Source organism: Bos javanicus, chromosome 17, assembly GCF_032452875.1.
Source record: "Bos javanicus breed banteng chromosome 17, ARS-OSU_banteng_1.0, whole genome shotgun sequence".
In the NCBI taxonomy this organism is placed as follows: Eukaryota; Metazoa; Chordata; class Mammalia; order Artiodactyla; family Bovidae; genus Bos; species Bos javanicus.
The window spans coordinates 72,725,456-72,747,129 of NC_083884.1; the positions used below are offsets into that span (position 1 = coordinate 72,725,456).

A 21,674-nucleotide genomic window follows, 5' to 3' on the forward strand; every position below is an offset into this window, starting at 1 on the left:
GCATGCGACACCCCCCTGGCTCCTGACCGCCCCCAGACCCTGGGAAAGAAAACCTCCAGGCTGGGTGGCCGCTCTGAAAACAGCCTGGGGGGGGGCCACAGGGAAATCCCAGGGCGGGATGGCTCCCCTCCTCTGCACAGAGAAGCCCAGGGCCCTCTCTGCTCCCTGAGCTAATGGGCAGCTACTCGCCTGCCGGGCCCGGTGGGAGGGCCAGTGTGAGGCAGAGCCAGGCTGAGGATGCCTGAGTTGGTGGCTGCCCATGGACATAGCTGGCCTGGCCCTGGCACTCGGCCGGGGACACCGTGGGGCACAAGCTGGGCCCGTCAGCACCTCCATGCAAGGACCCCCTCTCCCCCCGGCAGGCCCCACCCTGAGGAGCTCCTGGGAGGAACTGGAGAGCAGGCCTGGGTGTGGCCCCCACCCAGAGCTCCGTCCCCCGCAGGGATGACAACCATAGTCCCAGCCTCCACTGGGCACCCCAGCCTGCCTCTTGCCCCAGGCCTCGCCTTCGCCCTGGCCCTGCACCTATGAAGCCCAGGCCGGGGTCTCCACAACCGGCTTCCTGACTCTGAACACAGCCTCTGGAGATCAGAGGTGTGCTGACTGCCTGTCCTGTTCACCCTGGCCGACACCTCTGTGACCCCCCCAGGACCCACGGGGCCCCCAGGGCCTCTCCTCCCGTCTGTCTTTGCCCCTGTCACACTGGATCCACTGGCCTCTGTCTGCCCAGGGCCCAGGCCGCCCACCCTCACGGCTCTCACACTCCCATCTGCCTGTCAGCAATCCTGGAGTCTCCCCCACGCCTGCTCACACCCTCAGGGCTTCCCTGCGGCCCCCTTCTGGGGATCTGAGGGCCTCTTGGGTGCCACAGGCGAGATTCAGAGAGGGCAGAGGCCTGGGTCACACAGCCGGGCTTGGTGGACCACGCCATCCAGGGCTCCTGTGTCAGCTCGATTTTAATTACGGAGGGGAGGTTGGGGGGGGTATGGTTAACGAGGCTCCAGGGAGCAGCTGGGCCAGATGCTGGGGGTCCCCGAGGGGCCAGGTGACTCAGCAGGAAGCAGGGGCTGGAGGGGTGGACCTAGGGCTGGATTCTCCCCTCCCCCTGCACCTTCCAGGGTGACAGGCTCCAACGAATGAGTTAATGAGTGAATGAGAGGGTGACCTGGGGCCAGGGCTGCCCATGGACAGGGTTGACTGCACCCCCAATCACACACACACACACACACACACGAGCACAGAGCTGCAGAGTCCTCCAGGGGCCCCAGGGACACAGGCTCCAGCAGCTGTCTTGCCATCTCCCTTCCCAGTCCAGCCTGGATCCTCGCCAGGCCCTCCCCGCCCACAATTTGCCAGGGCGGCCCCAGGGCGCCCAGAGCCCTAACTAGTCCCTTGGTGCCGTGAGCACAACATGCCCAGGGCGAGGGGTGGGAACCCTGCCCTCCAGAGGGGCGAACTGAGCCCTGTCCGTGGCCCGGGGGTGGGCGGGGCAATGGTGCAGGCGCCACGGCAGCAGAGTGAGAATGCAGGGGGTGCAGCGGTGAGGAGGTGAGGGACGGGGGAGCAGGCAGGGGTCCGTGAGGGACGGGAAGGTGCACGGCTGGCCGCGGGTAGCTCCACCTGGGACCCTCCGCCCCAGATGCATTCAGCCAAGGACCCTATCTGACGACATCCAGCCCGCTCGGCACCACGGGCCATGGTGGGGACCCTGCTGTGGATGGAAGCGGACAGAGAACAGAGCCGCTTCCCTGCGACTTCCAGGGTGCTGTGGGCGAGGGGCCCCGAGGTACCCGGTGGGGGGCCCTGGTCAAGGAAGGTTGCCCTGCCCCAGCGGGAGGCGTGGGGGCAGCCAGGAGCGGGGGTGCGGGGTGGGGGGGTGGGGGTGGACCTGGGGTCCCCCAGGCAGGCAAGGCAAAGGGTGGGAAGTGTCTCGAGGAGGAGGAGGACGACACCAGCACACAGACAGCGAGAGGGCGCGACCTCCGGCAGCCCCCGGAGGCGGGGACCCTGCGGAGCTCGAAGGCTGGGGCGGCAGAGCACTGGAGTGAGGGGTTCCAGACAGAGCCTGGGCCTGGTGTGGGAGGGGCTTCGGCCAGTGGGCGGGGCTGGGGGCCCGGACCGCTCATGCCTTCCTGCCGTAACTGGGCCGGGACAGTGGCTTTGAGCAGAGGATTGAGCCCGGCTCCCCGTTTGGGTTTGGGTGTCTCCACGTCCCCATCGCCTCTGTCTGACGCCTGTCCAAGCCCCTCTGGGGACCCACTGACAGCGTGGTCTCGCGGGCAAGCCCTGCACACTTATACCCGCGGCGCTGTTCCCCTGGCTCCTTGGATCTCAGGCCTGCCGGGGTTCCCCGGGCCCCAGGCCGGATCCCCCGAGGCTTACGGTCGTTCCCACAGCCGTCCCCCCGGGGCCCTCTCCACGGAGCGTCGCCCGGGCCCCATTGGTCGCTAGGCTGCAGGCTGGGGCTCAGGCCCGGCCGGGCTCTGGAAGCGGCGGTGGAGGCGGCAGCCAAGCGAATGGCGGCGGAGCCCCGGCGCCCGTGGGTCCAGGCGCGCAGCGCTTACGGCGCCAGCGAGGCGCTACGGCGCGCGGTGGGCCGCCGGCGGGACCCCGGGCCGCAGCCCAATGGGCCGGGCCCCGACGAAGCCCGCGGCCCGGGCCGCCTGGCTCGCTTGCGGGGCCAGCTTCGGGCTGAGGCGGCGGCGCGGGCCGACGCGCCCCGACTGCTGCGGCTGGTGGAGCGCGCGGGGGCCGCGGCGGGGGCGGCGGAGACGGGCGAGCAGGCGGAGGAGCGCAGCCGCGGCTCCGTGTGCTCCGTGTGCGGCGAGCCGCGCGGCGGGGCCACTTACCCGGCGGGCGTCCTGGAGGTGAGCGAGCGGCAGCTGCAGGAGGGCCTGGCGGCCGTACGCGCGGAGCTGGGCGCGGGGTTGGAGGCGCTGCGCGCGGAGCTGCGGGCCGAGCTGGACGCCCTGCGCGCGCTGCTGCCGCCTCCGCCGGCCGCCCGCCGCGAGCCCCGCGTCCCCCGAGGCCCGGCCCTGCTGCGGGCACTGGGCACCGTGAACGCCCTGGCCGCGGGCGCGAGGCCCACCGACGACGCCTCAGACGGCCCGGCCGACGGCGGCGCGAACCGGGCCCCGGCCAGGAAGAACCTCAAGAAGACCCCGGTGCCGCCCGGGGCCCCGGAGGGCGGCGGGGATTAAGCCTGGGGCGAGGGCCTGGGGCAGCGCCGCGGGTCGCCCGGCTTTGCTGTTCCGAAATGGACCGGGGCTCGTGGGGCGTGGCTCGGGAGCGAGAAGGGTCCTCCGACGCCGCTCGCTAGCGCTCTGGCACCGATAGGGGCTGGGGAGCGCGGCTGGTGCGGGCAGCGCTGGGGAAGGGCCGCGGGGCAAGAGCCCAGGGTCCCCCACCTGGGGGAGGGGTTGTACGTGTGTTTCCTTGAATGGTCTCAGGGAGGAGACCGGCTGTCCGGTGCTGGGGTGGCGAGCCTGACCCACACACCAAGTCCAACAGGCACCGGGACACGTGGGCTGCAGGGACAGTCACCGGGACACCGCTCACCCAGGACAGTGTCGCTCTGATGCACAGCGCATTCTACTTCGGCCCTGGACTGCAGCCTGACCCTAGCCAGCTTCACTCCCCCGGCTGTGCCCACCCACTCCTGGATGCTGCACATCTGGTCAGCGCCTCCAGGACCATCAGCTTCGCCTTGACAGCAAGGCCCTCACGGACCCTCGCCGCGGGCAGTCACCTGACAGCAGAGTCTCTCCAGTGTCCACCCACAGCAGACTCCACAGCACACTTTACCCAGGGGCCGCCTGCCCAGCGAGGCCTCCAGCACAGAGCCAGGAACTGGCACCGTCTCATCTCCTGGCCTCAGTGAAGTGGCAGCCAGAGGCATCACCAAGCCGCATGATGTCTAGGCTGGGCAGCCCGCTCCTTTATAGAATAAATCGTGTGCTAGCAGGCACCAACTGGCAGGCGGCCTTTCTCCTTCCATCTCATTGGGGACTCAGACAAAGTGTAGGGTGGCAGGGTGGGCACAATCTGCCCCCGAGAGGGACTAGGGCAGTCTGGGCTTCTGGGTGAGGCTGGGGAGATCGGAGGTGCACCCAGGCCGTCCCTCCCCCCAGCCACAGGAGGCCAAGGTCACTGCGTGCGTCCTTTACTGTGGGAAGGGGGTCCTGCCTGCTTCCTAGGGGCCCTGCCAGAGCCACAGGCTGAGCCCCAGGGCCAGCAAAGCCCTGCACCCACCGACTGGGGTGGGGGCTGCCCCACAGATCGAGGTGCTGTGGGAAGCGAAGACCCTGTGTTCGCCAAGAGGCTGCTGTGGCCGGGAAAGGGCTGAGGGAGGGGGACCGCGTCCCTGAAGACTGTCCAGCGCACGGTGGGTGCGCAGTCTGCTGTGGTCAGCGACTCCGCCATAGCCGTAGAATCGTGAGAGGCCAGAGGTGCCGGGTAGCAGCAAGACCAGTGGGAAGGTGGACGCCAGATTCACAGAGGCCCCCAGGTGAGGGGTGGCGGCGAGTTGGAACCGGCTTCCTGCGCCGGTCTCCCCATCCCCCACCCGTTCTTCAGCCCCAGACCTCCCAGAAGTTGGCCTTGTGAGTCCTGCTCCTGGGGAGGGGGTTCCAAGTAAGAGACTGGGGGGAGGGTGGCTCTCAACAGGCAGACACTCAGAGGGGTGCAGGGCAGACCAAGTGGGAAGAGAGAAGAACGGGGCCTCGCTGGGGGCAGAGCCACTCCCACTGACCCTGCGGGTCAGCAGCTTCTCACGGGCCACCTGGCCACAGACCCTGTTCATCCTCGAGGCGCCAATGGCCCAGCCAAGACCTCTTGCTTGGAAGCAGGCCATCACACAGCTGGCCCAGCACCCCCTCCCCGCCAGGAGTCACACTGGCCCTGCCTCACCGCCAACAGCGTGGCCACCTCCCCACCGCCCCCGCCCCCCACCCAGGCCCTCAGGGTGTCCCCGGATGTTCATGTGGACCGCCTGCCTCTGCGGAGACAGACCCTGGGAGGTCCCCAGCCGCCACCACCCGGCTCCCCTGGCCCGGCCTCCATGGGGGCACTCCGTCCCTACCTCCCCATGCCCGCCCACCTCCACGTGGCAGCGTGGCCCGTGCGTGCAGGCTGTGCTCGGAGCCCACTCACCCAGGGCCCCCCCGCTGGGGAAGCGAAGCTGCAGGGTGCAGTAGGCAGGTGGGGACTTCGGCGCCCCGCATCTCCGGGGGCCTGTGTGGGTCTGCGCCCACTGGGAGGAGCACAGAGTGCTTCTTCCCCTCACCCACCAGGGCACAAGGTGAGAGCAAAGGTCCTTGTCTGGCCGGCCTGCTCCCTGGCTGGGCCTCTGTGGATCCACAACACACGGGTGGCCACAGCCCCCCTGTGTCCACAGACGGCGGGGGAAGCCCCCGCCCTGCACTGAGGGGAGGAGTCTGGGTCCTGACCCACCTCGGCTCCGTGAATGCTGGTTTGGGGTGACTGCTGGCTTGGGGTGACTGTGAGGCGCCCCGGGCGTTCTGAGCTCTGGGTGCGGCCTCACTTCTGTGCCTCGGGGGACAATGGCTGCCTGCTCCTGGGGGCAGGGTCCCTGACCTCTGCTGGGGATTCCACCAGTGTGGTTCCTGTGCTGTTCATGGAGACTTTGGTTCCTGGGGGGGCATCCCGAATGTAGAGGCTCTTCATCCATTTGTGGGGCTTCCTGACCCTTGTGGGGGGTCTTTGGTCCCTGGATGGCGTCTCATCTCCTGTGTGAGGGTGGGGATCCTTGTGCAGGGGACTGTGCTCCTGTCGGTGGGGGTGCTGACCCGTATGACCATCATCCTCCAGGGTCCACAGGCCTGGAGGTGCAGAGTCATGGCCTTGGAAGATGAAGAGCCTGAGAGCGGGGTCTAGCTGGACCTGGTGAAGGTCGATGTTGATGGGGATTGGGCTGGGCCCCATGGGCTAGGGCTGTCTCCTTCCAATGGGTGGGGCCTGGAGGAACAGGTTTGGGTCTCTAGGGGGGCTCAGGAGACGTGGGGGCATAGAGGAAGGTGGCCCCCCCACACACACGCAGGCCCCACCGGACAGGTCACCACTGCCCTTCCCGCCAACCAGGCCTGGCCAGAGCACGTGCAGCACTGTCTCAGGGGCAGCTCTTCGGGCAGCTGCTCCCCGGGAAGGGGGGCGGGGAGGGTCTCCCACTCCAGGGGCCTCCACCATTGCTCCCACTTGGGCTGGCCACACCGCAGGCTCACAGGTCCATGCGCTAGAAGCAGCTTGGTGTTCTCAGCACAACTTAGGGCTGGGGAGTCGTAGCACCAGGCACCTGCGGACTGACATGGGCCATCCTGGCCTGAGCACTGACCCAGCGCCGTCCAAGGGTGGGAGCCGCGTCTTGGGCCAGCGGGTGCCAGGCAGACCCTGGTCTCCTCTTCCCCGACTCCACCTTCCTTCTCAAACGACGCCCCTCGCCAGGGGCAGGGCGTCACATGGAGAAGAGGGAGCATCCCGCGAGGTGAGGATCAGAAACAAACAGGTTCAGAGTCAGAGCGCATACCGCCAGCCGCACCATGAGGAAGGCGAGTGCCAGGGCTGGCCTGCGTGGTGTGGCGGTGAGCAGCAGGCAACGCAAGGGCGGTGCATTTATCGGGAGGGTGGGTTAGAGGCGTGGCTGAGGCCTCGAGGCTCCAGGCCCGGAGAGGACCGCAGGGGCGGCTCCTCCAGCCGGGGAGACAGCTGGGCAGCACCAGCTGCCTGCAACTGCCGCAGGCCGGTCTCCGCCTGAACACCTCCTTTCACGGCTGCCCCCTCCCCCATTAGTCCTGGGTCAGGGGTGCTACTGGCATCATGCCCCTACAGACCCGGGGACGGAGGCTGGGGACCAGGAGCGCCCCGGCCATCAGCAAGGACGACGTTCGGTGGGGAGGGCACCTTGGGTCCCAGGGCCATTGACTTTCGGGCGGCTGGCTGGAAAGGACGTCCCAAGACCACGGCCGCCTGATCAAAGGGTCTGGGAGGCCGCTGCGCACCCACCCCGCCTTAGGGCTCGGCCCCGGCTTCCGCGCCCAGCGGATCCCGGGCCGTGGTCCGTGCCTCAGTAGCTCCGGAGGCTCGGCCGGCACCCTACCCACCCCCCACCTGGTGCTGTCCGCGGTGCTGACGGGGCCGCCTGCCGCTTGCCGGCATTCAGGTTGCCTTCCCCAAACCCCAGGGCCTCCCCCGACCCCGCGCGCTGCGGGAGGGTGGGTTAGGACCGCAGGAGGACTGCCTGAGGCCGAGTCCGCTGGGTGCCCGCTGGTCCCACACCAGCAACTGGTCAGTCACTAAAGAACAGGGTCAGAAAACAGAAGTGCTGGGGTCTCTGAGCCCCACAGCTGTCCCGGCTTCCAGAGACGCCGGGGCCTCCCACCCCAGCTGGGGTCGCACCAAGGACTGCCCACAGTTCTTCCAGAACACAGGTTTATTTGGCATTTGGATGAAATGGTTCTCACAGCATCTTAAGAAAAGAATTAGTGCCAACCCAACCAAAAATAAACCCAAACTAGAAACCCTTAGTGAAACAAAAACAAACAGGCCTTGAGATGGTGGAGTATGGACACCCAACCGGAACAGGCAGCCAGGAGCCCTCTGGCGCACAGGACTCTCAAGCAGGGCTGGCCAGGACTTGTCTGACCGTGGCCCCCACGGCTGCCCCAGGACACCCTCACCTGCCTGACTGGCCTGGCACCCTTCGGTCCCCACACGTCCTGTGTGCACGGGTCTAAGGCCTGGGCCAGGCCCCTTGGGGTGCCCACCCCAAAGCAAGAGTGCTCACGACCCTCACCCGCACCAATTAGGCCTGTGGTGACGGCTGTGCCCAGCACACAGCAGCGGCAGGACGCACCTTCTGCTCCCTCTTCAGCAGTCAGGCCCTCCGCGGGGGTTGCAGGCCTGCACGGCACATAGGCCCCTGCATGGCGCGGCCTCCAGCACTGGCTCCTGAGGGCCAAGCCCTGCTCTGTGGGCAACGTGAGCATCTCATGCCACCCGGGAAGAAGAAAACGGTCTCCACGGGAGACTGTGTTGGCACGGCTGGGCACCACCCTCTTCGTCACCCCTCCTTGCTGCTGGCCCACCGAGGCTGCGAGGGGCCCCAGGCGAGTCCCCGCGGCTGGCCACCGCCCGCAATCACATGGACCCAGACACACATGCACACAAAGAAAAAGCCAGACACTCGACGTAGAAAAGATGATGTGCTGAAAATCGCACAAAACCCGCTTCATCTCCAAACCTCAGAAATGCTAAAGCCCCATGTCAGGAGACAAGACCACTGCCCAGAAGCAGGCAACAGGGACCCTCAGTCAAAGGCCCCCTGGGGCAGGGCACCCAGCGCCCTGCTGCTGGGCACAGCAAGGCGGCATGCAGCCACCGGGTTCCGGGGTGGCAGTGCTGGGCAGGCATCGGGCTTTCAGGTGGACAGCCCAGGACGTGAGCTTCAGCCCCTCCCCCCAGGGACACGACCCTTTATGGCACAAACAAGGTGGGGTGGGGCAGGGTCAGCAGGAGCGGGGGCACCCAGATTCCAGCGGCGGCGAGGCCCAGGGCGGGACACCCGGGCAGGCTAGAGGCCTCAGCCTGGCTCCAGGGCTACAGGGGCGCCATGCACGGTGCTGGGGGAGCCTCGGGACGGGCACCGAGCTTCACTGAGCCCAGCAGGGAAGATAGCACAGAGCCGGCAGCCCCACCTCAGGGCCTCGGCAGAAAGGCCCCCAGCCAGGCCCACCGTGTGACAATGGGAGCTGGGGGCACCCCCAGAGCAGCCTCTGAGGCACCCGCCCAGGCCGTCGACAGTCCTCAGATCAGGTGTGCCCACACTGGGGCAACAGCCAAGCCCAGCAGAGCCAGGGTGACCCTCCCCACGGCAGCCGCGGCGCCTCCTCTGTGAACTCTACCAGTCGAACGCTGTTGAAAGACAGGAACCGGAAGCTACACGTATCTGAGCCCTCAAGGAGGCCCCGGGGCTGGGGGATGGGGTGCTCCCTGGGGACCGCATGTGCGCCTGGCCGAGGCCCAAGCTGCCTCGGGCCCTCACGCTGCCCACGGGCACCAGTGTCTTTCTCAGGGCAGAGACGTGCCTCTCGGGCCCGCGGGCCGTCCTCTACACTACGGTGTTGAGGGAACCTCGGCTGTGCTGGCTGCCCCCTGGCAGCGCCTCTGGGGTGGGGGCACCCCCACCAGGGCCGGGCTCAGGCGGTGCCAGGAGAGCGCTGCTGCTGTCGGCCGAGTCTTCCAGGTCGGCCAGAGGGGCCCCGGGGGTGCGCTCCGGGCGCCGGGGCACTGTGCCCTCCCGGCTGCCATCTCCAGCGGCGGGAGGGGCGGCTTCCACCGGCTCAAAGGCGTCGTCTTCTGCGGGAGGAGACTGGGGTCAGCGGGGCGGGGCGGCTCCTAGCGGCTCCTCCCTGCAGCTGCACCGTGCGGGGGCTTCATGGGCAAGCGGGGGTCCGGCTGTGAGCAAACCCCGGTGGGTGTATGCGGGGTGGGGTGGGGGGGACAGGCTTTGACAGCAGAACAAAGGTGGCCCTCACGCACACGCACGAGGCGCGGGCTGGACCTCGGGGCAGGTGAGGGTGACGGCCTGGGCAGGGGTCCCCAAAACAGCCTGCCTGAGGGGGGCGCGGCAGCCCCGACTCCCACACGCGCGCTGGAAGCGGGGGCCCAGGGACCCAGGCACCCAGAATGGGGCTCCGCGCACGCGCACTCCTGCTGTCCCGCCCACGGAGGCGTCAGGGACCCGCTGCCCCAGGAGCACCGCTCGCTCTTCCCCGTCCCTGCCAGCAGGCGGCGACAGCCTCTCCCCGGGGCATAAGTCAGGTCCAAGTGCTTCCTGCCTATGCGGGCCACACGGGAGGGAACGCTGACCTAACAGACCAGGTCACAGCAGCGCGGGCCTTGCAAAGCCCGCCTGCTACGTCGTGTCTGTGCGTGTGACACACGGGGGCTCCGTAGGGACTCCTGCGTGCACCTGGGACAGGGCCGGGCCAGGCTGTGGATGGGCACCCGGTGTCCCTCTGCTCCACTGCTGACGGCTGGTTTTCACAGCGTCAGACGGACCAGACTCACTCATAGGTTCTGTTCCCACTGGACAAGAGGGCCCGCCGTGGGGCGTGGCCTCAATTCGCCACACGTGCACCCCGCCCAGGACCCCCTCCCCACAGGGCCCGGCTGAGGGGTCCCGGGAGGGAGGCAGGGGCAGGGTGAGCCCGCCCACCCCTGCAGTGGGGCCACCTTAACAGCAAGAATGGGGCCCATGCTACAGCTCCCACGCCCCGAGGATCACCTGCGGGGTCGTAGAACACGCTGTCCGGGTTGATGGAGGCCTCGTAGGGTGGCGGTGGGTCATCGGGCTGGTCGATGTCCGGGTACTTGTATGCGGTGTAGGGCGGAGGCGGATCGTGGAAATGGAAAGTCCCACCTTCCCCGTCGTCGGAAAGGTGCAGGGGCGTGAGGCCCGTGCCAAAGCCATCGGGGCCGTAATCGAAGCCGGGGATCCTGCGGCCGAGGTTGAAATGGTGCACTGGGCGGAGAGAGGGGCACGGGGCTGTCACTCGGGCTGGACGCCCCAGGCGCGGAGCCGCACACCCCGGCGGCCACCTGCCGAACCAGAGCCCTGACCCCGCGCCGACGCCCCGGCCTGACGCCTACCCTGCAGCTCCGCCCCCAGGAGGGTCGTCGAGAGCCTCGCTGCCCACGTGAGGTGGGCCCTTCACACCCGAGGCCCAGCGTCGCGGATCCGCAGCCCGGCCGCTCCCCCACCCGGCGAGGCGGGATCTCGGAAGCTACGCGGCGGGGGCGGACGTGCAACCACGTGCGCCGAGGGTGGGCCACGCCCCCAAGCGGCCACCAGCCACACACACCCGGGTCTCCACGGCAGGCGGCCCGGCAGCTGCCCACACGGCCCGGGGGCCGGCGCCCCTCCCACCACACGGACGCCGAGGGTGGGGGCGGGCAGCCCCGGTTCCCTCCTCCGACTGGGGCCACGGCCAGCCGGCGCTGGGGGGGCGGGGCACTCACGGTTGGCCCCGATCAGGGACTCGATGCGCTCGCGGCGCCTCTGGCGCAGCCGATGGACCATGAAGAGCAGCAGTGAGAGGACGAGGAAGGACGACACGCAGCTGACGACGAGGCGCATCCCGCTGGCCATGGAGTCCAGCAGGCTGCCGCCGTCTGCGGGCGGGAGGGCAGCGCTCAGGGGCCCCGCGGCCCGCCCCCAGCGCCCCCCGCCCATCTCACCGGGCTAAGCAGGACCGTGGTGGCCACAGGGCCCAGAAGGGAGGAGTGTCCCCGGGCAGGGGGCTGAGGTCAGCCGGGCCATATCATCGTCCAAGCTTAGACCTGGCCAGAGCTCTGTCCATCCTGCACCACAGTCCTCACACACAGGCCAGGCTCACCCGGAGCCCGCAACTGATCAGAGCGTCTGGGTGCGCCCCCTGGACCTGAGAGTCCCGGATCCCAGCCCCCACCTCCCCTCGCCCCGCCAGTGGCTCTTCTGATTCCTGACTTCCCAGCACCCACCCTCCTGCTGGCCCTCTCTGGGGGTGGGAAGCCAGGGCCTCCTCGGGGGATCCACTGCGGACCGGGGGTCCTGCAGAAGGGAGAGGTGGCCAGCCAGAAAGGATGTCCTCCCCCAGGTCACGGTCCGACCCCAGCAAGTCTGGCAGGGCCTGCCCTGTGGGGGAGGCCCAGGGCCCCCAGCAGCTCCCTGGGGCTGGGGCTGGCCCTGCACCTGCACCAGAGGCCTCGGGACAGAGGCTCCGGTGGGCGCCGACCCACCCCACCAGCCGGGAGTCCGGAAGTCCTCCACCCTGGGAGGTGGCTGCTGCTGCTCTGCTACGGGCCGGGCCAGCACCTCTGCACCCCCGGGGACCACGGCAGCGTCTGGTGACACCTCTGGTGGGCCTGGTGGGACACAGCTCAACACCCTGGTGGCACCAGCCCACGGGCCAGCCACCTTGCCCGATGCACACCAGGCCTGCTGGGCGTGGTGGGGGCAGAAGGCAGGGCCGGCAGCCCCAGGCTCTGACCCACACAGGGGTCACGGGCATCGTGTCACAGCATCGGAATGCCTGCCCCTGGACCCAGAGTGGAGACCAGAGGGCTTCCAGGGCAGGGGCGGCCTGAGTGTGAAGGCTCCAGGTCCCCTCTCGACCCCCTGCCTCTGCCGCGTGGGCAGGCACCCAACCGCAGCCTGACAATACACTTCATGGCCAGGCTCACATGGGCTCCCCTGCAGCTGGGTGTCCTGCTGAGACACCGGGGAGCAGCGTGCGAAAGGGCACAGCCCCTCCAGATCCCGCCCCTCAGCAGGGGTGGCCAGGGCGTCTGCCAGCCTGTGGTCAGCTCAGAGGTCCCAGCACGGGGCGTTCTCTCTGCAACGATGAATTCCTACTCGGCCCAAGGTAGACCCCAGGACATGGTCAAGGTCCCCAGTGGCCGTCCCTGGCGCTCGGCGGCAGGAGGCACCAGGAGGCAGACGCAGAGAACAGCATCCTTGGGGACAGAGGCCTCCCGGGCCCTGCAGTCGCTCGGGCCATGCCCGGCAAGGCTGCCCACTGTCGTCCAGGCACAGGCAGTGGGCATCAGGCCCAGCCTCTGAGGCGGCTCTGGGACGGGCCCCTCCCCTCCCAGACCCTCGAGGTGGGTGGCGGCCTGTTCTTCCCCAGGGTGGCCCGTTTGCATTTCGTTTAGTTGAGAGTTTTTCCATACTCCGCACACAAGAGCTTAGGGGTCTCATCTGTGTTTCTCTGTTGGTGCTTTCTCTCTTCATTTCCTCAAGGGTCTTCCACAAGCAGAAGTTTCTGATTTTGATGAAGTGTGATCTATTAATGTTTCTTTTGATCTAAAAATGCTGTGTATCCCAAGGTCACAAAGGTTTTTCTTACTTTTTCTTTTAAAAGACTTAATTTTAAAAGTACGCTGGGGAGGCATCAACTGTGAGGCTGGGACTGACGTACAGACGGCACACTATAGTGTCATCAGATGGCGAGAGCCTACTGGGCAGCACAGGGCACTCCGCTCCGTACTCTCTAAAAACCTACAGGGAAAGAACCTTGCAAAAAGTGGGCGTGTGTGTAACTGATTCCCTCTGCTGTACACCTGAAACTGAAGCATTGCACATCAGCTACACCTTGGTAAAATTTAAAAAAATTAAAAATAAAAGAACGTGTGCTTTCTTCTGGAAGGTGTATGAAGGTTTACACGGTGTATGAACACCTTGGCAGCGACTCTATACACAGCAGGGAGCACAGTAGAAGGCTCACGCGCTGGTTTCTGGCTTAGGGATTTCCATTGCTGCAGCACTGTGTGTTCCAAGTCCAGCCTTTCTTCACTGAATTGCTTTGTGCCTCTGCTGACTATCAGCTGACTGCGTGCGTGTGGACTACCACTAGACTCTTCTGTTCCACTGATCTGCATATCAGTTGCTGAAATCACTGTTTAGATACTATGACTACACAGTAAGTTTTCAACCAGGTACCGTGAACCCTCCAACTTTCTTCTTTTCTAAAACTGGTTTGGTTATTCTACTTCCTTTGCCTTTCCACAGAAATTTTACAATCAGCTTGTCAACATCTACGAAAATCTGCTGGAATTCTGGTTGAGACTGCGCAGAATCCAAAGGTGATTCATGGGAGAATTTACCTCCTGATGACTGAGTCTTCTGATCCATGAACATGGTATACTCATGCCTTTCTTTCATCAGCATCTTATGATCGTAGCATACAGAGGGTTTGCCTACTCTATGAGACTTAAACCTCAGTGCAAGTATAAGGAGGTGGAAGGACAGGTCACCACATACCACCCACCGCCTGGCGTCCACCCAGGGGGCACCACCAAGCGGGGAGCGCTACGGCAGGCCTGTGGACAACGTCTCGTCTGTTGCTTAAGTTCCCCTGAGCACCAGATGCAGACACAGAAGCACCCCAGTGGAGGCTGAGGTGGAAGCCGGCTCCAGTGAAGGGGCGCCTGGTCCGGGCCCCAGCCCCAGGCGCAGGCTCACCTGGGTCCAAGCACATGAACTTGCAACACTCCTTGGGGTCCTTGCGGTACTGCTGGCAGCCCTGCGGCCGCTCGCACAGCGCGGCCACACACATCTCGGGCTCCCCGCCGTGGCAGGTGCAGCTCAGGCACGGGTCGTCCCCCTTGGGGGTGAAGTAGAAGCCTTCATCCACCACGTTGTCCTTGATGTCCACACACGTCTGACCTGCGACAGGCACAGCGGACCTGCGCATCAGCCGCCTGGGAGAGTCCTGGCACCACAGGCCGGGGCTGCAGGGGCCGCAGAGAGCAGGAGAGGGGAGGAGGGAGTCGTGGCTCCGGATGCGAGGCGCGGCGGGGCCTCTGGCCGCCGCCATCTCCTCACTGCGCAGCCGGGCAGAGCCTCCGTCTACCCTGGGGAGGAGCGAGGGGTCACGGGGGACACTACCGCCCAGGCCCCAGCCATCTCCAGGTCAGAGGTCAGAGGCCCCGCAGAGTCAGGTGTGCCGGGTCCCTGCGGCCCCCGGGGGGTCAGGTGCACTGAGAGGCCCCCCTAGGAGTCAGGTGGACTGAGAGGCCCCCGGGGGTCAGGTGCACTGAGAGGCCCCCCTAGGAGTCAGGTGCACCGAGAGGCCCCCGGGGGTCAGGCCCTGGGGTTGGGGGCCCCGCTCACTCCTCTTGCACAGGAAGGACGACTTGTCCTGGCAGCTCTCGGCGCGCCAGCTGTGTAGGTCGTGGTGGCGCAGCGTGGGGAAGTGGAAGCACTGCAGCTGCGCGCAAAACACGCCGTCACCCTCCGCCGTGGCCGCCGCCAAGATGGGGTCCGGGGGCAGCAGCACTTCCGAGGAGCCTGCGGGGCGGGTGGACGGCGTCACGGGGGCTGCCCGCCTCCGCTCCTCTGCGCGCTCCTCTGCACGTGCCCGGGGGCCCCAGGGGCGCAGGGACACGCTGCGGGGGTTGGCAGCGCCCACGGGAAGGGGGAGGACGCCTCTTCCTCCCGGGGGGACGCAGCGGGCGCTCTGCGGGCGAGGGGCGGGCCCAGCAGCTGGGGGGCGGGGCCCCGCGGGCTCTGCGGGCCGCTGCGGCGCCCACACCCCCGGCTGCCTGCCAGGAGAGCTCGGGCAGCCAAGCCCAGTGCGTCTCCGCAAAGGCCAGGGAGCCTCACCTTTGGACGCCACCTCCCAGTGTCCTTCTACGGAGCGGTTGCGGCCGGTGACGACGTACTGGTAGCCGACCCACAGCCTGCAGGAGGCAGATCGCAGGAGGCGTCGGCTCTGAATGTGCGCCTTTGATGCTTCCGCTGACCTTTACAATGTGAGCCTCAAAAGCATGAATGGTCTTTTCAAGGTTTGATACTTAATTTTAATAAAATGTATTAAAATTCTATACAAGTTTACCCGTCATTTTCGTCCTGCGAGCCTCCTGCTAACGCTGCTCTTCTCAGCGGGTCTCATCAGACAGATCCACATCCAAGCAAAGCCACCCCAGGGCTGCGGGGTGGGCCCTGTGTGCCCCCAGCCCCAGCCCTGGGGGTGCCCACGGTCCCTGCAGCCCCACGTGCATGTGCCCACCCGAGGGCACGGCCTGCCCTCCCCCTTCTGCAAGCACTTACCACCACCCTCGGGCTAGGCACTTCTAAGGTCACCAGGAAGACCCATGGAGCCCCCCCTGCCAGTCACTGTGCCAGCCCCTGCCCTCGTGGGCTCTGGCCACCCTGCAGTCCACGCCCCGTGGGAGGCCCCAGGGCCCGCCCCTGCAGCCTGGGTGGGTCCTCAGCTCCCACTGGCCCCAGAACAAAGCCCTGAGCGCTGGGTGGGGACAGGCTGGCTGTGTCCACACGTTCTCTCCGACCCTGCAGAGCCTGCGGGCCTAGAGCCAGGCTCAGAGCCAGCACGCGCCCTGGTCAGCCCTGGTTCCCCGTGGTGGTTCAGGAAGGGATGAGCAGGCCCATGGGAGGCTCTCAGAAGGACCCTGTCCACTGGCACGGCCCACGAGCCAGGCCCACCGAATCCCACACGCAGCAGCCCGTCCTGACTCGGGCCCAGACCCCCTGCAGCTGCACCATAATCCCCGTGGGAGAGCCGAAGGGCTGCCCAATGCACCACAGCAGGCACCGCCCCTGCCCTCCAGGAGTCGCTGCCCCGAGCCCCACCCAGCCCCCTCCGCGCGCTCTCGAGGCCCCGGTGCCGGGCCCAGCAGCTCACTTGTGCTGGTCCTGCCAGGTGAAGCTCCGTTCCGGCTGCTCCCACTCCTGGGCCAGCACAAAGCGCAGCTCCTGGTCGGTGGAGAAGGTGGCCAGGGAGCCATTCACGCGCTGGCAGGTCTGTGCGGCGTCCCAGTAGCTCTCCCCGCTTAGGTAGGCGCGGTAGCAGCTGGCTGTCCCCTCATAGTGGTGCCACCCTGTGGGGCACTTCCCTAGGAAACATGCAGGACGGGGTGGCCCCAGTCAGCACCCGAAAGGCCATCACACCAGCATGTGCGGCTCAGGAGCCTGGGGGGACGTGAGGCTGGGGGACATGAGGCCGCGGGGGATGCGGAGGCTGGGGGACACTGAGGCTGGGGGGACACGGAGGCTGGGGGGGATGCGGAGGCTGGGGGACACTGAGGCCGCGGGGGATGCGGAGGCTGGGGGACACTGAGGCCGCGGGGGATGCGGAGGCTGGGGGGACACTGAGGCTGGGGGGGATGTGGACGCTGGGGGACACTGAGGCCGGGGGGGATGTGGACGCTGGGGGACACTGAGGCCGGGGGAGATGCTGAGGCTGGGGGACACTGAGGCCGGGGGAGATGCGGAGGCTGGGGGGACACGCGGAGGCTGGGGGGACACGGAGGCTGGGGGGGATGTGGAGGCTGGGGGGACACTGAGGCCGCGGGGGATGCGGAGGCTGGGGGGACACAGAGGCTAGGGGGGATGTGGAGGCTGGGGGACACTGAGGCTGGGGGGACACTGAGGCCGGGGGGGATGCGGAGGCTGGGGGACACTGAGGCTGGGGGGACGCTGAGGCTGGGGGACACTGAGGCCGGGGGAGATGCGGAGGCTGGGGGGACACGGAGGCTGGGGGGGATGTGGAGGCCGGGGGGACACTGAGGCCGGGGGGACACAGGCTGGGGGGGACACTGAGGCTGAGGGGGACACTGAGGCCAGAAGGACACTGAGGCTGGGGGAACACTAAGGCTGAGGGGGATATGGAGGCTGGGGGGACACTGAGGCTGGGGGGACACTGAGGCTAGGGAGGGCAGTGAGGCTGGGGGGGGTGCGGAGGCTGAGGGGGATGTGGAGGCTGGGGGGGATGCGGAGGCTGAGGGGACACGGAGGCCGGGGGAGACGCTGAGGCTCGGGGGGACGCTGAGGCTGGGGGGGTACTCTGAGGCTGGGGGGGACGCTGAAGCTGGGGGGATACTGAGGCTGGGGGGATGCTGAGGCGGGGGGGAACGCTGAGGGAGGGGGAACGCTGAGGCTGGGGGGGGGACACAGGCCGGGGGGACACTGAGGCTGGGGGGGGGACACTGAGGCTGGGGGGACACTGAGGCCGGGGGAGACACTGAGGCTCGGGGGGGACACTGAGGCTGGGGGGGGCACTCTGAGGCTGGGGGGGACGCTGAGGCCGGGGGGATACTGAGGCTGGGGAGACACTTAGGCGGGGGGGAACGCTGAGGCTGGGGGGGTACACTGAGGCCGGAGGGACACTGAGGCTGGGGGGGGACGCTGAGGCTAGGGAGGGCAGTGAGGCTGGGGGGGACACTGAGGCTGGGGGGGGGATGCTGAGGCTTGGGGGACACTGAGGCTGGGGGGACACTGAGGCTGAAGGGGGATGCTGAGGAGGCTTGGGGGGGACGCTGAGGCAGGGGGGGACGCTGAGGAGGGTTGGGCAGGGACGCTGAGGCTGGGGGCAAACGCTGAGCCTAGGGGGGCGAAATGCTGAGGCCGGGGGAGGGTGCTGAGCCTAGCGGGGGATGCTGAGGCCGGTGCGGGGACGCTGAGGTGGGTCGGGGCTCTGCTGCTGGGGGGCCAGGGCGGTCAGGATGGGGTGCTGCGCCCACTGGGTAAAGCAGTGGACAGGACGGTGGGCCCCCCGGGTGGGCGGCGGGAGCGCCCCACCCAGGCCTGTGCCCGTCTGCTCAGGGGGTCAGCTGTGCTGCGCCCTCGGTCTCAGTCTTCCTGAACGCTTCTAAAACACGTACACTGTAGGAAGCTCATGAAGTAACCAGCTACTGATTATTTTTTTAAGCACAGGCAGGGCAGCCTCCTCCACGAACCAAGGGCAGTCCACTTGGGCCCCATGTGGCAAGCATCTTGTGGGAAAAGCTCCAGGGCCTGGTGCTGGTCTCAGCTTCCCCGCCCGGCAGGGAGGCCCTGGGCAGGCCATCCTGCCGCCCCAGCCACCGGAGGAGCCTTGAAGCAGGGTTTCAGGGGGACCCATGGGGTGGGCCCCGGGTCATCACCAGGGCAGGCCTGCAACTTACTGCTGAAGCGCACGGGCTGTGCCACGCTCATGGCATGCAGGTGCGAGGGGTCGCTGCCGCGCGCCCGGCCTGGCCTCGGGTCCGCAGCCTCCTTCCCATGGTAGGGACGTGCCTGCCCGCTCACTTCTGAAAGCAGAGAGCAGTGGCTGCAGACAAGTTGGAGGGCAAGGTGCTGCAGGGAGCTGCCGGCAGGCAGACGGCCGCGGGCGGGCGGGCCGGAGGGGCCGCTGGAGACCCCGTCTATTCAGGCTTCCTCAGAACCCTTCTCACGCGCAGTTCACGCCTCACGGGTCACACGTGTGTCTCACTGAGCGCGCCTGGGAAGTCTCCACTCTTCACGAAATGGGGCCTCCACACTGTGCTTCCTAACAGGCCCCTGTGGAACCCCCGCAGCTCCGGCCCAGGGGCTCCCTGCGGAGCCCAGGCGGGGATCCCTCTCTGCCTGTCGCCCCTCCCTCACCATCAAGGCCAGGGCCCGGGCACCCACGCAGCCCTCCTGTGCAGCAGGCCTGCAGCACGGCCCAAGTGTGAACACGAGGCGCAGGGGGAGGCAGACGCTAGCTCTGTGCGTGTGGTCCAAGGATGACTCACAGGCCTGAGCGAGGAGGCCCAGGGGAGTGAGATTCACCTGGGGCACCGGCAGGACCCTCAGAGGCCGCGTCCCTGGGGCGCTGCGCCCCAGCTGCAGGCCCAGCAGAGGACACGGCTGCACAGCCCGCAGAGCAGCCAACACGGTCTGCAGACACCCCCACCCACACACAGACACACACACACACACCAGGCACCCAACTTGGTCTGCAGAGACAGCCCCCACCACACACACACACACACACACACACACACACGGTCAGCACAGCGGCCAACACGGTCTGCAGAGACGACACCACACACACACACACACACACACACACACCAGGCACCCAACTCGGTGTGCAGAGACACCCCCCACCACACACACACTCTGGGCTTGTGCTGGGGTGAGCCCGGAGGGTGGTGGGAGGTGCTGTAAACCCTCCTGATTGTGGCAGCAAGACCCTAATTCTCCAAGCAGCGGCAGAGTTCACGTGCAAAGCACAGGAATCCTGACCACTGGATCACCAGGGCATTCCCCGATGTTGTTTTTATTTAGTCACTTTTACTTTTTCTCGTTATAGAATAACACGTATCCAATATAAAATATCTGAGAAACACAAAAGTTTGGATAGAGGAAAACAGACCAACTGTCGCTATTCCAGAGGTGGCCGCCCTTCCAAACACTCTTTTCCATACAAATCCTTGAAACAGTTGGGACCATGTCCAGCACGAGCTCACACTTTGCGGTGTGTTAAGACCATGACAGCTTTGATTGTTTTAGGCGTGGGAAAGTCACTTCTGCCGGCCGTGCAGGCCCCGTGAGGGTTCTCTGTTGGGCTCCCCTTGACTCCCGGCTGGTGGAGAGGCTGTGTCTGCAGCCCCGAGACCCCAGACCTCTGCACCACCCGCACCAATGGCTGGGCGGTGCTTTTGGAGCTCCCACAGCCCGTGTCAGAGACAGAGAGGGCACTGCCACCCATCAACAGTGCCCCAGGCCTGAGAGAAGCTCCAGCGCCCTTTCCCACCTGGGGCGGGGGCTCCCTCTGGGGCGGGGGCCCCAGGCGCACACCTGGGCGCCGCTGCTCTCCTCCTGGGGGAGGCTGTGACCAGCGGCTCTGGGGCAGGGTGAGGCTGCAGAGCCAGGGCCCAGGGCGGCCGGCAGAGGGGCTGGCAGGTCCCTGCGGGGCTCAGGGGTAGGCAGGGCGCAGCATGGGCACGCCTGGGACACGGGTGTGGGGAGGCTCACCCACGCGCCTGCACTGCACACTCCCTGCTGGCTACTCCAACGAGCAAGACCTGTGCTTCCACTGGATCCCACCACGCAGAGCCCTGGGCACCTGGTCAGGACCGGTCAGACTGCTCAGAGACAGGAATCTGGGGCACAGGGGAGGGGGAGGCCCAGCCCTGCCAGGGGCGCGGGGCACCAGGTGGCTGGGAGCAGCCTGTGGGAAGCCATCTGCAGCCCATGGGGGGCAGGGCAGGCGGCCCAGCATGGGGAGTGTCTGCACCGATCCTCTGCACATCCGCGCGCCCGCGTCTCCCCTCCTGGCTCCCTGCCCCCCCCGCCCAGCACACACGGCCCGAGTGTCCCGGGAGCTGGGGGCCCTGAGCCCTGAGTGGGGGCCTCACTCCTGAAGTGCGGTCGGCGCTGCTCCAAGCCTGGAATCCAGCCTGAGCCCAGCCCTGACAGCTCTTAAGCTCCTCTTAAGATAGCCCACCGAGGGCAGCGGTAGAGCGTGCGGGGCACTCGGCTGGTCAGAAGTGGAGAGGACTTGCGGATAAAGGACAAAATGTGAGTCCACTTTGCGTCCAGACACGCCTGTGCAGGCTCCGAGCTGTGGGCACCCCTGCTGCTTTCCTGTCTCACACCAAACAGGTTGAGAACCGTGGTCCAAAATCCAATGCCTCCTTAGCCGGTGCAGGCTTTCTAAAACTAGAGAGCCCACAGATACACGGTTACCAGCGGGCTTTCTGTTATGCTGCATGTGTTCCTGCAACTGATTCTCTCTGCCCTCAGCCGGGGCCAGGCCCTGCGCACGGGGGGTCTCACAGTCGGGGGAGCCCAGGACCGCCACCTCTGTCTTGCTCCCTTGGGGACACACGCATGACGTAGACAATGTGTGCAGCACAGAGAGAAAAACTGCAAACACAGCGAGTTCTGAGTCTGCTACTGCCTGTGACGGCGCGGAAGCACTGGGGAGGAGGGGGAGGGACGGGGGGAGGGGGAGGGACAGAGGGAGGAGGGGGAGGGACGGAGGGAGGAGGGGGAGGGACGGAGCCGCCAGCACACGGGGAGCACCAAAGGGAGGAGGGGGAGGAACAGAGGCGCCAGCACAGGGGAGCACTGAGGGGAGGAGGGGGAGGAACGGAGCTGAGAGCACACCGGGAGCACTGCGGACCTATGGTCCTTGTCTGGTCTGCTTAGAACTGGTCAGAGCTGGCTTTTTTTCTGGACAGACTTCCTTTCAGTTTGTAGAAAGGTGCGGCCTTTAGCACTGCCATCGGAACAGCGAAGGACGAGCCATTTACAAGCACTCAGCCCCACCCCCGTCACCAGTCATGCAGCCTCCCTGCATGGTTCTGTCACTCTGTTCAGCGAGCCTGTAGCTGGAAAACGCGTCTGTCCCGCCCGTCCCGGGGCA

The 21,674-nt window shown here is 66.8% G+C and overlaps 2 protein-coding genes across 9 annotated transcripts in view; one reads left to right on the forward strand and one right to left on the reverse strand.

The window, feature by feature from the left end:
* Positions 1 to 1,901: 1,901 nt before the first annotated feature.
* LOC133229210 (protein FAM246C) lies at positions 1,902 to 3,389 on the forward strand. Its single transcript, XM_061385666.1, has one exon. It carries the CDS (start codon positions 2,517 to 2,519, stop codon positions 3,198 to 3,200), a length of 684 nt encoding a protein of 227 aa, XP_061241650.1. The 5' UTR covers positions 1,902 to 2,516; the 3' UTR covers positions 3,201 to 3,389.
* A 4,037-nt stretch (positions 3,390 to 7,426) lies between these two features.
* DGCR2 (DiGeorge syndrome critical region gene 2) overlaps positions 7,427 to 21,674 on the reverse strand; it is a 28,196-nt gene continuing 13,948 nt past the window's right edge. For 3 of the 8 annotated variants that reach the window (XM_061385670.1, XM_061385672.1, XM_061385675.1), the window contains 8 exons: positions 18,460 to 18,585; positions 16,200 to 16,410; positions 15,161 to 15,237; positions 14,669 to 14,845; positions 14,018 to 14,221; positions 11,035 to 11,187; positions 10,301 to 10,537; positions 7,427 to 9,369 (listed from right to left, as the gene is read on the reverse strand). In XM_061385670.1, coding sequence (XP_061241654.1) covers positions 9,122 to 9,369; positions 10,301 to 10,537; positions 11,035 to 11,187; positions 14,018 to 14,221; positions 14,669 to 14,845; positions 15,161 to 15,237; positions 16,200 to 16,410; positions 18,460 to 18,585 — 1,433 coding nt within the window. In that variant the 3' untranslated portion in view covers positions 7,427 to 9,121. Of the gene's footprint in view, positions 9,370 to 10,300; positions 10,538 to 11,034; positions 11,188 to 14,017; positions 14,222 to 14,668; positions 14,846 to 15,160; positions 15,301 to 16,199; positions 16,418 to 18,457; positions 18,586 to 21,674 lie in introns of all 8 variants that reach the window. The other 5 variants (XM_061385667.1, XM_061385671.1, XM_061385674.1 and 2 more) reach the window with 3 other exon arrangements.